The following is a 17,210-nucleotide window of genomic DNA, read 5'->3' on the forward strand; positions in this document are numbered from 1 at the left end:
TATAATTGGATCAATGCTGAAGGTGTGGGATAAATTAAAACCGAGACTGTGTAATCAAAATATTCACAGTTGTTCTCCACACGAAGCCTTTTTTGGGAGGGAAGGTATACCAAAGGAAAAAATGGCTAAGATACGCAGATTTAATTAATGTAACACAGAATCTGACAGAATTCAAAACAGTGGAAGAGTTACAAAGTTCGGGCATTGCATGTCATTGGTATTTGTACATGCAATTGAAAGAAAGATGGAAAATTGATAAGTTACAGCCAGGCATATGTAACAAGAGAACTGAATGGGAAGAGATAATGGGGAAAGGAAAGAAGAATGATAAAATGATTTTGAGCTGGGATACGGAGGAAGAGGTAATTAGACGTAGCATGATCCTATGGGCACAGAATGTGGGTCACAAATTAGCATATAAAAATGAGAGAACATTTGGACCAAAGATCTTAAGTATACCAGTCATCAGAATTTAAAGGAGAACATATAGAAAATGACATATAGATGGCATCTCTCTCCACAAAGAATCTCCTTGATGTTTAAAGGCAGCAAACCAGAGTGTTGGAAGTGTCTGAAAGTAATAGGGTCTTACTACCATGTTTGGTGGACATGCACTGCGGCAAAACAATATTGGCTAAAGGTGCATAATATTATAACTAGAGAACTAAATGTTCAAATCTCTTTTCTTCCTGAAACATACTTGCTAGGTATGGTTGATTCAGAATTGCAGAAACAACATGGTAAATTAATCTTCTATCTTCTTACATGTGCCAGAATTTCATATGCTACATTTTGGAAATCTGACCAGACCCCATCCTTGGAAAAGTGGTTAATGAAAGTATTCGAAATGGCAGAAATGGATAAGATGACCTGTTGGATGAGGGGGAAAAATGAAGAATCTATCAAAAAAGAATGGGAACCTTTTTACAAATTTATAGAAAGAAAATGGGAAAATATTGTGGTTTTGAGATAATTACGTAATATGACATTCAGTAAGCAGTGAGAAATAGTAATTTGATAGTTTCAGAAATCAGATTTCAATGTGAATTTAGGTTTCCAATTTATAAATGAATACAGAGCAATGAAATTGAGGGTAGGCTCTTTATAACTAAGTTGAAGTTCGCCTACACAATTCTCCTTATATGAAGTAATTTTATAGGGTAAAAGGAGGAGGGAGAGAGGAGGAGGAAGGGAAAAAACCAAGGGAAAAAAAACAGGCTAAAATGATAGAAAATCCACTCCGAAAAAATTGATCAAACAATTTGTGTACTCTGTGAAGAAAACAATTGAGTATTAAATTGAGTGTATGCTGTTCACATTTACTAGTAATATGTTCATATAGATTTACTCACTGAAGGTAAATTACAGGGTAAAAGACTGTTCAAAAACAATACAATAAGAAATTCATTGTTGAAATGGGATTGAACTAATTGTGCACTTTGTGAAGGAAACATCTGAATAACATGTAAGATAAAGACAATGTAAAATTGATAGACTGTATAGGGATTCAGACAGCTGGAAGGTACAGTATATGTTAAGTGTTTTTTTATTAGTGTTAAATGTTTAATGATGAGGTTGAGTGGGGTATATATTGTCTAGGTAAATGTATATTTTATGTGTTATTATTGTATAATGTATTTCGTTCTATGTTTTTGTTATCTCATGCTTGTCAAAAACTTTGAAAACATTAATAAAAAAAAAGAATGTGCTTCTTTGCTAGGATTGGATTGTGTGGGAATCACCTTTCTAACAGAGGCTTGAGTTTAAAAGTCTGGTCTCTGGAAAAGGAGGGGGAACCTAGAGAGTTATTGGTATTTTTATATAATAATAATAATAATAATAATAATAATAATTTATTTTATTTATATACCGCTATTCCAGAGATCATAGTGGTGAACAGCAAGTAAGCTAATTTGCAAGTAAGCTAACTAGCCCCCAACAGTCTGGGTACTCATTTTAGCGACCTCGGAAGGATGCAAGCCTGAGTTGAGCTTGGGCCCTTTTGCTGGTCTTGAACTCGCAACCTTGTGGTTTTGAGTGAATGGCTGCAGTACAGGCATTTAACCACTGCGCCACCAGGGATATTTTTATATTGCATTATGTTGCTATGGGTTTATGCTTATTATATTTTCATACGGTCTCATATTATGTGGAGATTGATAGGGTTTTATATTATAGATAACTATATATATTGTTAAGCCATAATGTTAATTAAACTGTTGTGTGGCTGAGTTCTGTGGTCCAAGGCCACAGGTTCAGTGGTTGAGAAAAGGCACATGAGAGCTTCATTGCTTTTAGGAAAGCTGCCAGAATCCCGGATGGGAGGACACTGCGCAGAAAAGGGCGGGAGAACGCTGTGCGGGAAAGGGCTATCCAATTAATTAGCTTTATTGGTAAATGGAGTGGGGTGGATTCATATGGTTATAAAAGGGATATGTTTATACTTTCATTCTTGACAAAAAAGTCTCAGCGTCAACTAAGGAAGGCATCTCCCCTCTGAATGAATGTCTTGGGGCAGTAATGGGCTGGATGAGGAAAAACAGACTGAAACTGAATCCAGGTAAAACGGAGGTGCTGATTGTTGGAGGTCCTAATCCAGGTATGGAGGTTTGCCAACTGGTCCTGGAAGCGGTTGCACTTCCCCTAAAGGACTGTGTTTGGGGGTGCTCCTGAATCTGTCGCTCCAGATGTCAGCTCAGATAAGTACGACAGCAAGGAGTGACTGTTATCAGCTTTGGTTGATACGCCAACTGCGCCTCTTCCTGGAACCTGAGGACATGAAAACTATGATGCATGCGCAGATAACCTCATGCTTTGACTTCCGCAATGAGATCTACATAGGGCTATCCTTGCACTTAGTCTGGAAACTTCAACTAATCCAAAATATGGCAGCCAGAGTGGCCACTGGAATATCTAGAGGTGTCCATATCACACCTATAATAGCTGCTCATTAATTTCCTGGGACAGTACAAGGTCTTGGTTATAACCTTTAAAGCCCTCCATGGCTTGGGTCCATCTTACTTACGGGATCGCCTTCTCCCATACAATCTGCCCCACACTTTGAGGTCCTCTAGTAAAAACTTACTGCAGCCAGCAATAACAAGGCTCTCTGCAGTTACACAAAGGACCTTCTCCCAAGTTATGGAACAGCCTCCAGAAGACATCCGATATATCACCAGTCTTTAAGGCTTTAAAAAGCTCATCAAGACATATCTCTTTCCAGATTAGCATTCCAGCAATCTCTTATTAATTGAATTGTTCAGCAACTGCTCTAACTGCTTCTGCCCTATTTTTAATAATTGTTTTAATAATTGTTTAAGAATTTAATTGTATTTTATTGTGGATGGGAGGAATTGGGAGGGTTTGGGACACAACAATGACAAGTTGTTATTGTGTTTTACCAGTGCTTTTACTGTTAGCCGCTTTGATCTGTTTTTAGAAGCCTTTAGAAGCCTTTGAGGCACCCTCATCACGTGTGAGGGTTGCCTGGTAGGCGGAGTGCCCACACAGATGGCAACCCTTGCAAGTGATGAGGGTGCCGCAGCTGCAGCGCACCCACCAGATGCGGCGCATAACGGTGATGTTGCAGATGTGCCACCTCCAAACGGGGCGGTTCAACTACAACGTACCCATGCCATCATGGGCTCTTTGGGGTGGCAGAAGTGCACCGCCAAAAGGAGCTGCTTCTGTGCGCTCCTTTTTTGCTCCGCAACAGCGCTGCTCAATTTGGTTGTTGCGGCGCTTCTGCAGAGGAAAGAGTGGCGCCGGGGATGCGCCTCTTTCTGGCGGCCTGTACCCGGCCTTAGTATGTTTCACAAGTTCTGTTGCTTGTAAATATTTGTATTTGTCAAGTCTCTTAATAGTATCTGTGTTATTGTTGTTGGTCCTATGTGGGTTTTTTTTCTTTTAGCACCAAAGTTTTAAAAAATATAGTGTCCTGAAATCTAGAAAGCATATCCAGGAGAAGGTGTTTTGGCCACACTGTAAACAATAACATCCAAAATGTACAAAACAATGATGCCTTTCTCCTGTTTGATTTTTAACACTTTTGATCATAGAATCATAGAATCGCAGAATTGGAAGAGACCTCAAGGGCCATCCAGTCCAACCCCATTCTGCCATGCAGGAACTTTCAATCAAAGAATCCCCGACAGATGGCCATCCAGCCTCTGCTTAAAGACCTCCAAGGAGGAAGACTCACCAAAATCTCTGAGGGAGTGTGTTCCACTGTCGAACAGCTCTTACTGTCAGGAAGTTCCTCCTAATGTTGAGCTGGAATCTCTTTTCCTGTAGCTTGTATCCATTGCTCCGGGTCCTAGTCTCTGGAGCAGCAGAAAACAAGCTTGCTCCCTCCTCAATATGACATCCCTTCAAGTATTTAAACAGGGCTATCATGTCAACTCTTAACTTTCTCTTCCCCAGGCTAAACATCCCCAGCTCCCTAAGGCGTTCCTCATAGGGTTTCATGGTTTCCTGACCCTTCACTATTTTAGTTGCCCTCCTGATAAAAATCTGATAAAGAAGACCCTCTATTTTTTCATGATGATGAGGAGGAGGACGATGATGGACCTCTCTATCTACAGATTTCTTGACCCATGGATTGAACCATCCAAAGCTTGAAAACATAGAAACACAATATAAATTCCAAGAGCAACTCTTGTTTTTGCCATTTTATATAATAGACATTACTTTTGTTGTTGTTATTATTGCGTGTCTCCAAGTCGTTTTGAATTTATGGTGACCCTAAGGCAGACCTATCACAGGGTTTCCTTGGCAAATGTCTTCAGAATAGTTTTCCCATTGCCTTTCCCTGAGGCTGAGAGAGTGTGACTTGCCCCCCAATGGGCTTCCATGGCAGAACTTTGATTCCAAATCTGAACTCCAGAGTCATAGTTCAGCTATGCTCAAACCACTATGCCACACTAGCTCCTATATTATGGACACCATTTCACTGGGCCATTTCATTTCATGGACTTAGCCCAGCTTTCTCATCCATGGAGGTAATTTTGCAAGCCCCCTTCTCCTCCTCCATTTCCAGGCCCAGCTCCTTCTGAATGCCCTCCAACTCTCCCAGCTTGGCAGGGACCCTCCCCTGGTTCATCCTCTGCCTCCCACCTTTTCAGCTGCTCTTCCAATGCCACAGTTTCCTCCTCCTCCTGCCATTTCTCCCCTTCTCTTGAGCTCACTGCCATTGCTGCAAACTGAGTCCAAAGGGCAAAAGGAGTCTGCCCTCCATGAAGACAGCCAAGGAGAAAGGAGAAGAGGGGCCCTTCCCAGAGGCTCAGGCAAAAGCAAACAGCTGCAGTCTCTCCTAGTTTGCCTCTCCTTCCTCAGAAAGAACCTTGCAATATTGATCATATTCTGAGGTTCCTTGGTCTCAGCCTCCCTTTCGGATTCCCCTCCAAAATCTCATGGCCCCACAGAGACTCCCAAGAAAGGAGAGGACTAGACACACAAAGAGACACACTTCCTTCCTTTTGGCCCAAGGAGCCAGGCCTCCTTCTCTCTCTGGAGCCTCAGGGAGAGAAGCGATACCTCTGTTCAACTGGGGCCTAAGAGAAGGTTCTGGAACATTCTCCATAGTCACAAACAGCACAAAATGGCCCCCATAACACAAAATGGCCCCCAGAACACAAAATGGCTGCCTCTGTCTGAGCGCTTGGCAGTTTGAGGCCTTCAGAGGAGAGAGAGCGACTGAGGGAAGAGTGGAAGGGGGTCCTGGAGGGAGGGGGCCTTGGGAGATATTGTCAGAACCTGTTATTGAGATCAGTTATAATGCTGTATATATTCAGTTCCTATATAATCACTTCATGTATGTTTTGAGATATCTGACCTATATTGTTCTGTTAGCTAAGATGTTGGGGGGGTGGGGGGTGGAGGGTATATGGGAAGAATATTAAAGTGGTGTTAGTTTCTAATTGGGGCCCTATTAACTGCTTTGGAGTGTTGTCTGACAACTAGCTGGCAATGTTGCTAATGTCTTGAGTAAGGCTGCGTTGTGATGGGGACCTGGCTAAGTGTGTCTGGGGTGGGAACTAGCAAGGGGAGAAAGGAGGGGGCTTTTTGTATGTACAACGCTGTGTAAATTTACAGAGCTTTATAAATAAAGGTTAATAATAATAATAATAATAATTTTAAAAGTGTACATTTTTCTCTGAAGCCTCAGACTCTGCAAAAAAGTGTTACAGATCACTACTGAAATGCTCTTACAATAGACTTCCTACTTTTGGTATACGTTTGGTTGTGGGCCATTGATCAGAGGATTCCAACCCTCACAGATATAGAGCCTTCCTGAGATATTCGGTGTTTGCTTCCTAACAAAGGGGTTTTGGGCCTCATAAAGGATTTGGGTCAAAAGAGGAGGGGTCTCTAATAGGAGGGCCACTGAGACGACGATTGTCCCCCAAACGACGCCAAAAGTAGCTCCTTTGGGAGGTTTTAAAATCAAGTGAATGTACATGAACTGAAAAGATATAACCTTATAACTGATCTCAATAACAGGTTCTGACACCTAGTGAGACATCAGAGAGTAGTAGTAGCCTTTTCTCTTGCCAATGGGATTTAGAGTGTATTCCCTGGACTGGATCTCCCAGCATCCACAGGGCCAGAGAGAGGAGGGTCCTGCCCTGCATAGGGCTGCCATTTCATGGGTCTTAGGCTCTGGGAATGTGTGCCTTTGGCCAGTGTCTGTGTGGCTGGGGATCCAGGGTCCCTCAGTCCCTCCTGCCTTCTTCCATATTAACTGCAGGAGGAGCCTGTGAGGGTGGGGCAGGGGGAGGGGCTTTCCAGCTCCTTTGCCCTCATTGGCCAGACTGAAGAAGGGGCGGAGCTTCTGCCTCTATTTAGCTCTGTGCGTGGAAGAGAGAGTGAGCCAGTGTTGCCAATCTGGTGACTTCCACACCAAAATGGGTCCTTTTCAGAGCCTTTGGTGTGATTTTGGTGGTTGGTTTTAATGGTAATTTTGAGAGTTGAAATAAGTATTTGGTGAGATATTGGGGGGATTTGGTGAGTTTTGGCCAAACGTTCGGGGAATTATCTTCAAGGCTTGTTGGCAACACTGGAGTGAGGAGTAGAGAGTGAGAAGGGGACAGAGAGAGAGAGAGAGAGAGAGAGAGAGAGAGAGAGGAAAGGAAGGAGAGAGATAAAGACAAGGTGGGAAGGAAGGAGGGGAGAGGAAAGGAGAGGGGAGGGACAAGGCCTGGAAGAGGTAGGCTTCACTGCTGTGCTGAGGCCTCCAACTGCCAAGCATTGAGTTGGAGGTGGCCATTTTGTGCTGCTTGTGACTGTGGGGAATAAAGTTCTGGAACCTTCTCTGAGGCCTCAGTTGAAGATAGGCCTCTCTTTCTCTCCTGAGGCTCCAGAGTCAGAAGGAGGCCAGGCTCTTTGGGCCAAAAGGAAGGAAGTGTGTCTCTTTGTGTGTCTTTTGTGTCTCTTTTCTGACAGGGTTTTCTTATTACTGAGCTCTGCTCCTTCTGGGGAACATGGATTTTAAAAGGGATCAGAAATGGGGAGGATAGTTTTAATACAAGCCTTATTCTTCTTACTCTTCACAAACATTGGGCTTTGGCTTCTAAGAGGAGGCTAGTCCTCCAAAAAAGGCCAAAAGTGGCTCATTTGGGAGGTTTTAAAAGTCTCCCCCATTTCCTTATTAAGAGACTTTCATGGAAGAAGGAAGGAGACAGACCAGACCATCTCATATTATTACCAAATAAACATAGAAACAAACAAGAACAACAAAAATAAGGATTAGACAGAAAAGCACACTACTTATTTCTTTTAAAGGAAAACCGTTATTAGGAAGGTGAAAACAAGACTTGGGTGCTTCTGCCCTTTTACAACCGACTCAGGCTGTATCTGCACTGCAGAAATAATCCAGTTCGAAACCACTTTAACTCTCCTGGCTCCATCCTGTAGAATCCTGGGATTTGTAGTCTGTTGTGGCACCAGAGCTCTCTGGCAGAGAAGGCTAAGTGTCCCAAAGGAAAAAGCCCAGGATTCCATAGCACTGAGCAGTTAAAGACGTGTCAAAGTATCTTATTTCTGCAGTGTGGACGCAGCCTTCTTGGGAAAGGGGCTGATGATGGGGGAAAGCACTGGGGACCTCTGGGGTTTTCAGCAGATGATTTATTTATTTATGTATTTATGGAGCACTCATTTCACATCTAGCTACAGGGACATAACCAGGGCCCTCTCCAATTCCCCATCCCCTAATCACCCACCACTCTAAGAAGGGATGGAGTATCTGTTGTGTAGGGGATCTGCAGTGAATCTATGCTAGGTCCAGGGGGCTTTGTTTGAAGCAGAGGGGGGAAGGGGATGCCCACCTCTGTATTGGCCCAAAGGAGGCATATGTCACTTGCGTGTGTCACCAGGAGGATGCTGTTATCTTTATTCCACATTATTTCCTGTTCTAGGTCAGAGTCTGATTTGCAAATACCGTATTGTTTTTATCCATTAGAAAGAGCTTTCTTAATTGTCTGTCAAAGAACCATGAAAGATCATAACCCTGATCATTAGGATCTTCTCATGTCTTTATTCTATAACCAGTTCTATTTATTTGGATTAATTCTTTATAGGAGATCCAATTTGCGTCCTTTTATGAATCTCTGGTCTCTTCTCTCAGGAACTTCATCTCGGCCCCCTTGGACACAGTTTTGGGGCACCTTTTGCTGGAAGTGACCCAAGTGCAAGACCACCAGCACCCCTGCCCACCTGATGGCCGACACAGAGGCCAAACGGAGGGAGTTGGGCTCCAAGACAAAGAGGATGCAAACCTACAAGAACTCCTTGGTGAGTCGAGGTTCTTGACTATTAGTTCCATCTGTGTCACTGCTGGGCCAGTTCATGAAAGCAAGCGGAGAACATACTCTCCCTATTTAGCAGAGACAGTCCTGGTTAATCCTCTATCAGGACTGTCACTTTTTCAGGGGCTTTTAAAAATGTCCCGGTTGCTCTCTCCTCTTCCCACTTTCCCCCTTCTCAGCTCACTTCAATTCCTGAATGTCATTCAGTTTGCACCCCATCAACTCAAAAGTGGGGAGAGGAGATGAAAGAAGGAGACAGGATATAGCCCTTCCCAGGAGACTGAGGCAAAAGTAAACTGCTGTGCCCTTCCTAGCTTGTGTGATCTTTCTCATAATCAACTTTGGCCATCTTCACCGCCTTCTGGGTTCCTTGTCCACATGTGCCCTGCTTTTCCAATCTGTCAAATATTGGGCGCTATGGGAGAACATCTCTGGATCTAAATATGGGGTGGGTACAGTGGCCCTCAAGCCCACAGTGCTCCCCAGAAATGTTTTTTAATAATGACATTTGGTTCTAAAATGTGGCAAGAAATGTCTAAATGCACTATAATTCTTTGGTGGCCAAATTTACTGTATGTGTTGGAATAGTGAGTATCATAATCCATCGTCTATATCCCATCCATGGCCTAAATTATGTTGTTTATTATATTGTATATTATATTGAAAGGATTCAAGACAAACTGAAAGGCAGGAGTTTGTTTTTCTTGCTGACAGAATTTAAAGTTTATTTCCTGTACTGAATTGTGAAGTGATGAAATAATATTTGGATGCACCATGTGTTTTCCTCCCCTTTTGCTTAGTCACTCTCTGGATGAGGGCTATTTTCTGTTGCAGGTGACCTTTGCGGATGTGGCTGTATATTTTACCGAGGACGAATGGAAACTCTTGACGAAGAAGCAGAGACTTATGTACAATTATATAATGATGGAGACTTATGAGAATGTGGCCTCAGTGGGTAAGGAACCAGAATCCACTAGCATTATAGAATCATAGAGTTGGAATAGACCACAAGGGCCATACCGTTCAACCCACTTCTGCCATGCAGGAATACACATTCCAAGCACCATCCAGCCTCTGTTTAAAGGCCTCCAAAGAAGAGGACTGCACCAAACTCTAAGGGAGTATATTCCACTGTGGAAGAGCTCTTACTGTCCCAAAGTTCCTCCTAATGTTCAGGTGGAACCTCTTTCCCTGTGGCTTGCATCCATTGTGGTGTCTCCTTTTCTCTGTAGCAGCAGAAAGCAAGCTTGCTCCGTCTTCAATACAACCCTTTCCAATATTTAAACATGGATATCATATCCACTCTTAAATTTCTTTTCTCCAGGGTAAACATACCCAGCTCTCTAAGCTGCTCCTCATAGGACTTGATGGTTTCCAGATCCTTCACCATTTTGGTTGCCCTCATCTGGGCATGTTCTAACTGAATTGTGGAGCTCAGAATTATTCCAAGTGAGGATTATTCCAAGTGAGGCCTGACCAAAGCAGAATAGAGTGGCACTATTACTTCCCTTGATCTAGAAACTATACTCGTATTAATGCAGCCTAGAATCACATTGGCCTTTAGGAGTCCTAGATCCCTTTCAAGTGCAGTTTAATTGTGATAGCAACATCCTGTAGAATATCTGAATTTGTAGTTTAGTGAGGCACTATTGGAGAGACAACAAAGGAGAGGAGCCTTCGGGATTGGGAGGCAGCCATGAACTTGACATATTTTAAGAACTGGTTTGAGAGAACTTCTGAGAATTGGCTCAAATCCTTGTTTGTAGATATTTTTAGGGGTTCCATTTACCAATTATGAGTAAAATCTATGAAGGGAGGAAAGGGGGACACAAACCTGCTTGTCTTCTAATGTTTCTTTTCCTACCTGAGCTTGCTTAGTTCCTTGGTTGATTCCAGAGGCCCTTTGTTACCCAAAAAGGTGGAGTCTGGGAAGGATACTCCCAAGTGCTACGCTTTTAGGGGAATGGGGTACTCAGCTGAAAGTAGACATATAGTTTGGTTGGGGCAAAAGCAACCTTGGGATTCAGTTCAACTATACCAGGCCTGGAAGCACAGAGAACTCCAAAGGCTTTTGAAATAGGTTTTTATGTTTTATTTAGGGGAAAAGCAATATATACACATATACACGCATATAAAGATATAGGTGTTCACACACACACACGCAAAGACTAGTAACAAAGGTGGGAGTGGTGAACAGTGTGAACCTTTGCTAATGGTAAAACTTGACCTAGGTGGATTTTGATTGGAATTGTTCAGGGTCCAGAATGGTGAGAGAAGTCAGTAAGTTCCATGGCAAGTGGGGTTGGTGAGTGCATTGAGGTGCTTAGCCATGTAAACCGACAGACTCTCTGTCTGTAATTGGACTGACGTCGAAGAACGGCCAGTCAGGGCAGATATTTATACTGTAATTGTTTCTTGGGGTCAGAAACCGAGTGTTCAAAAAGGTTTATATCAATTTAGAAAGATTCCTGGGGGAGAGAATGGTTTGAATCCAAATTAAATTCAATGGGTGCTTGGTGGAAATATCTCAGACAAAAAGGATTAGCACACTGGCTCTTGGTCCTTCTTGGCTCTGAATTCCTATTGTGCTCACAAGCCAATATACAGCGTAATCTGAGGGTGACACTCCTAGATGCAGCTCAAGAATAACATAGCAGAGTATGGAAACAAATATCCAGATATAGATATTGGCAATTCACTGACCACTTTTCAATTAAAAATAAATCAGAAACACAATTGGTTTCATACAAATAATAATACAAATATTTGCAAGCTCTCCTCTCTGACTTCCATCAACTTCACCATCTCTTGTACACACAACTCCAATCTAATCCACACCAATCAGCTGTATACTGTATTGTTTGTGAGTCATCTCCTAGTGCCAAACACCATGGAGGGACTCCTGCAGTTAGCATCTGACTCAGGACTCTATGGCACTCTCACAGGATATTATGCCACCTGTCAATCAAAGTATTTTTGCACGTTTTTAATGGAATATTTTTTCCAACAGTCCTTTGACTATCTGCTTCCACTGATTCCCTCAAGGCAGTCCCCATACGGTCTCTTCTTTGGTAGCTCCGATGAGTAAGGATACAATCATTATATGGATTTGGGGGCATCCAGAACAGGGTCATGCCCAGGTCACTCACACCAACTTTATTAATCTAATTTGAAATAGGCAGGGGTGAACGTGGGGCTAAATCTTGGGGTAACATCTTCCTCTCTTAATGCTGAGATTAGTCTTGTCTGTCATTTTCCTTGTTTACAGAATCACTTGTCAGTCATGAGAGAATCCACACAAGAAAGAAGTCACATAAATGTCAGCATTGTGGGGGAAAATTTGCTTACAAGTCAATCTTAGTCATGCATCAGAGACTCCACACGGGAGAGAAGCCATACAAATGCCAGCATTGTGGGAAATGTTTTTATTTGAAGTCACTCCTAGTGACACATCAGAGAATCCACACAGGAGAGAAGCCATACAAATGCCAGCATTGTGGGAAAGGTTTTTCTACAAAGTCACACCTAGTGAGACATCAGAGAGTCCACACTGGAGAGAAGCCACACACATGCCAGCGTTGTGGGAAATCTTTTTCTTCAAAGTCATACCTATTGGCACATCAGAGAGTCCACACAGGAGAGAAGCCATACAAATGCCAGCATTGTGCGAAATCTTTTTATTTGAAGTCAATCCTAGGGTCACATCAAAGAATCCACACAGGAGAGAAGCCACACAAATGCCAGCATTGTGGGAAAGGTTTTTCTTGGAAGTCAAACCTAGTGAACCATCAGAAAGTCCACACAGGAGAGAAGCCATACAAATGCCAGCATTGTGCAAAATCTTTTTATTTGAAGTCAATCCTAGGGTCACATCAAAGAGTCCACACAGGAGAGAAGCCACACAAATGCCAGCATTGTGGGAAAGGTTTTTCTCGGAAGTCAAACCTAGTGACACATCAGAGAGTCCACACAGGAGCGAAGCCATACAAATGCCAGCATTGTGGGAAATGTTTCTCTCAGAAGTCAAACCTAGTGAGGCATCAGAGAATCCACACAAGAGAGAAGCCATACAAATGCCAGCATTGTGGGAAAGGTTTTTATTTGAAGTCAATCCTAGTGTCACATCAGAGAGGCCACACAGGAGAGAAGCCACACAAATCCCAATAGTGAACTAATATTATTATTGTCAATAATGAATACAAAAAATATATTTTCAATCCAGTGGTGCTAAGAAAAGGCCTTTGTGATTTTGTTTGTAAGCTTTGTCTGTCGATATGTCTGTTTGTGTTTTAAAGTTGTATTTTGTTATTTTTAGGTTTTAATTGCTAATAGTATAGTTAATTTCTTTAGTTTGTAAATTTGGGTGGGGATTGTGGGTCAAAGTATAGGTTAGGTAGATGGGGGCTGGGATTTGTTAGAGCTGTCTAGAATAGTTATGGAATTGTAGCTTTGCAATGTGTTGGATGTTGGCTGAAGAAAGTTGGGGGCAGGTATTGACAGAAAGGGCTAGTTTGTGGGAATGGCAAAGGGGGCCTTGTTTCCTGTGGGGCATAGACTGTGGGAATTGGAGGTGGGGGCTCGGTTTGGAAGAGGGGGGAGTTTTAGGTGTTGGGGTTTCAATATATTCTTTGGATTCGGGAGGGTAGTTCTAGTTTAAACACTGAATTCCTTCTATGTATTTTCAATAAAGTTCTTTGCTATTTCAACACACTGGACTCTTTGATGCACAGAAGTTCTGAATTTGCCCAAAATTGACCCTTTCTTTCTCCTTAGTCCTCAGCTCCATTCCCAGCCATAAGAACAGCAGAGGAAAATACATACACACAGAGACTAACTAGAGCCTTCCTTTCCTGCCTTTCCCTCCTGAGTCCAGCTCTGCATCTTGGGCTCCAAGATGTGGTCCATCTTACGGATAGGTATCCTGGCCAAAGCAAGATTGTCTTCATGGACCAAAGCGACGTCCTCTTACCTGCTCACTGATGGAGAACCCGGCTGGTCAGGCCTGAGCCCAGGTGGCTGAGCTATCATCACCCAGCCAGGTCTCCGTGAAACAAGCCAGGTCAGCCTCTTCGTCCAGTAGGAGATCATAGACTATGTGCGTTGTATTTTGGACTGACCTGGAGTTACACAAGAGCAGGGAAAGGTTCTGTGGTTGGTTTGGTATGCTCTCCAGCCCTTTTGGGATAGCAGGGTGAATGGAAGGGGAGAGAGATATTTGTCAGGGTCCTAATTGCAGCCGCTCTTGCAACACAAAAAGCAGTACTTTGAAAAAGGAACAGCTTGTATTGAAGAAGATACATGTAATAGAAGTGACTTTTTTATGTCAGGAATGAAAGAAAGTATAAACATATCGTTTTTATAACCATATCAATTTACCCCACCCAATTAGGCTATAAAGATAATTAATTGGATAGCCCTTTCCTGCGCAGTGTCCTCCCATCTGGGATTGTGGCAGCGTTTCTAAAAACAATTAAGCTCTCATGTGCTTTATCTCAACCACTGCACCTGTGGCCTTGGACCACAGAACTCAGCCACACAACAATTTTCATTAACATTATGGCTTAACTATATATATGTATGTGTGTGTGTGTGTGTGTGTGTATATATATATATAGAAACCCCATCAATCCCAATCTAATATGATACCATATGAAAATATAATAGACCCATAACAACATTACAATATAAAAATACCAATAACTCTCTATGTTCCTCCTCCTTTTACAGAGCAGTCTTTTAAACTCAATCCTCTGTTAGAAGGATAATTCCCACACATTCCAATGCTAGCAAACAATCACATTCTTTAGCCATGATCTCCCTACCTCTTTCTAGTATCTTCTATTAAAGCACATATTAAAACATATTATTTTAACCCACCATAAATCCTATCTATCTTAACTCTATTCTAAACCTAAACCTATAACTCTTATGGCATGAATCCCTAAATGAATAAATGCATGAATAAAGGTATTCATGACATATTGTGATTTCAGGCTGGTGCTCCTTACCTGAATGAGACTGGCCCATTGCAACCTCAGGCTGATGCTTCTTGCCTGAAAATTGAGTCTGGCCCATTGCAACCTCAGGCTGATTCTCGTTGCCTGAGAGATTGAGACTGGCCCATTGTGACTTCAGTCTGATGCTCCTTGGATGAAGGATTGTGACTTCAGGGTGGTGCTCTTTACCTGAAGGATTGAGACTGGCCCATTGCAACCTCAGGCTGATGCTCCTTTCCTGAAGGATTGAAACTGGACCATTGTGATCTCAGCCTGAGGTTCCTTGCCTGAAGAATTGAGATGGTACTATTGTGACTTCAGGATGGAGCTCTTTACCTGAAAGATTCAGACTGGTCCAATTTGAACTCAGGCTCATTATGACTTCACACTGATGCTCCTTGCCTGAAAAACTGAGACTGGCCCATTGCAACCTCAGGCTGATGCTCCTTGCCTGAAAGATTGAGTTGGGAGAATTGTGACTTCAGACTGGTGCTGTATACCTGAAGTATTGGGACTGGCCCATTGCGTGTCAGAAACAGTGTATAAGGGTTCTGTCATAAAGAGTAAAAATATTAGGGTTTGGTTATTAAAGTAGGAGTTATAGTTGTAGTTCATAGTAGGTAGTGTAGAATCTTTGCCAGTTGAAGCAACCAATAAATTAAGCCTTCCCTATTCCAATAAGCTACTGCTCTTCCATATGAGCTGGATATTAGTGCAGAGTCCTTTCCTCTTGAGTTGCCCCTCCCCCCCCCAAAATGGAAAAGAGGCACAATCGTCACCTTCCTGAAAATGATCCCAGAAAACTGGAAGTTCAATGCCAAGCCCTGATGTACAGCCCCCCTGTTACCCATGCTGCTTTATATAAATTTTGGAATCAGTGATAACCCTTGGATGACCCCTGGCCAGACTCCAAGCCTGTCCGCCATTACTGGCAAAGCGAGAGGACATGTACACCTCCCCTGAGGGGAGAAGCCACATTAACATCTTAGAAGGTCTGGGAAGTCGCATGGAGGGATTATCTTAAGCAAGGAAGAGTAAAAAGGTTTGCCTTCCCTGAAGCTATCACCCCCTCCTCAAGTCTGTTGTCCGAACAACTTAAGTCATTGATACTATCAGATTCAGACATCCAGGTGAAAAGAAAACAATTAAACACCTTTGTTTCGGCCAAGCCAGCCTCTTTGCCTCAGGCGAGATTTCACCTATAAAAAGTCCCAACTTTTGCTGCTCAGCGCGCCATCCCAAAGGTCTACTTACTCCACGTCAGTTAGACCTCTGTTCTGGTAGCCGGCATTTCTGCTCAAACCCAGGTTGCGGAGCAGGACTTGTCCCACTGTCCCACATCCCATTCGCTTCTCGGAGGAAGACTACATCTTGGTGAGTATACCATTAGCAAAGCCTAAAACATCTTTTCCATATTTCCAACCTACCTTCCTGAGCCTTGAATGTGTGTGTGTGAGTGTGTGCATTGAGTGTGTTCCCCCTTGTTTTCAATAGAGTAAACATTTAGTTATTGCAATCTGTCTCAGCTTCAGTTATTGGGATACCCTGGTCTCTTGGTATAAATATCGGGAGGGCGATCCTGGGAGGGACCGTCGTAGCAGGCCCCCTCTTGCAATATTTGAGCTAATAACAACAATAATAAAATTCCCCTAACGGACCCTTGGCTACACCCCTACTGCTCCATGTAAAAAGGACAAGGAAAAACACATGTTACAGTAGAAGATCCCAAATAAAACCCGATCCTTTCTAGCCCAGGTTTAGATCCTGGGGACAGAGAGGGAAATCTGAGTTTGACTCGGGAGTCAGTGCATGTTGTGTGTGTCGATATAGGGCTAGATAGGAGACAGAAATTCATCTTCAGCATCCTTTCTCATAGTCACAACCAGTTGAATTGTAGCAACACCTCATTTATGCTAAAAGTGATGCTTCCGTAATTGACACTGTCCTTCAGATTCTCAGTGAAGAATACAGGATGCTCAAAATAGGGCAGAGGTTTATTTGAATGTTTCTGTAAGGACAAGATACTTTCAGACCAAGAACTTTGTAGCAGAATTAGCATAAATGATGATTATAATAGAGCTTTACAAAATACAGTAGCCCCTCCCAATTCACGGGGGATCCATTCCGGACCCCTCACAAAAATGATGACTCTCACATACTCGAGTCCCATAGAAAATAATGGGCTGCACACCCATGGCACCGGGAGGGGAGGCGTATGCAGGAGCACGCCGTTTTATTAATGGTCACCTGTCCTCCCACGAGGAGTGAGGTTGCGGATACCAAGTCCTCAAAAAGGGAGTGACAACTGTACAACAAAATGTGTGAAGGCTGCTTCTCCAAAAAAAAAATTCCTATTTAGTTTTTGTTAATTAAGTCTTATCAAATAATAAACTTATAAACCATCAAAAAC

The 17,210-nt window shown here is 42.8% G+C and overlaps 2 protein-coding genes across 2 annotated transcripts in view; one reads left to right on the forward strand and one right to left on the reverse strand.

Annotated features, from left to right (window-relative positions):
- The window catches only part of LOC149285006 (uncharacterized), a 386,586-nt gene that overhangs the window by 194,021 nt on the left and 175,355 nt on the right, over nt 1-17,210 (reverse strand). The window lies entirely within an intron of this gene.
- LOC149285011 (uncharacterized) lies at nt 8,669-13,080 on the forward strand. Its single transcript, XM_089495948.1, has 3 exons — nt 8,669-8,790; nt 9,639-9,759; nt 12,073-13,080. The coding sequence occupies exons 1-3, from the start codon at nt 8,716-8,718 to the stop codon at nt 12,969-12,971; spliced, it is 1,095 nt and encodes a 364-aa protein (XP_089352074.1). The 5' UTR covers nt 8,669-8,715; the 3' UTR covers nt 12,972-13,080.

The sequence above is a fragment of the Sceloporus occidentalis genome, unplaced genomic scaffold (assembly GCF_023333645.1).
Source record: "Sceloporus occidentalis isolate IW3139 unplaced genomic scaffold, rSceOcc1.0.p SCAF_86, whole genome shotgun sequence".
NCBI classification, from domain to species: domain Eukaryota; kingdom Metazoa; phylum Chordata; class Lepidosauria; order Squamata; family Phrynosomatidae; genus Sceloporus; species Sceloporus occidentalis.

Coding starts and splice junctions, on each gene's coding strand:
- LOC149285011 (XM_089495948.1), top strand. CDS start 8,716: ATGGCCGACACAGAGGCCAAACGGAGGGAGTTGGGCTCCAAGACAAAG. Junction 8,791..9,638: donor AAACCTACAAGAACTCCTTG/GTGAGTCGAGGT, acceptor TTTCTGTTGCAG/GTGACCTTTGCGGATGTGGC. Junction 9,760..12,072: donor TGAGAATGTGGCCTCAGTGG/GTAAGGAACCAG, acceptor CCTTGTTTACAG/AATCACTTGTCAGTCATGAG.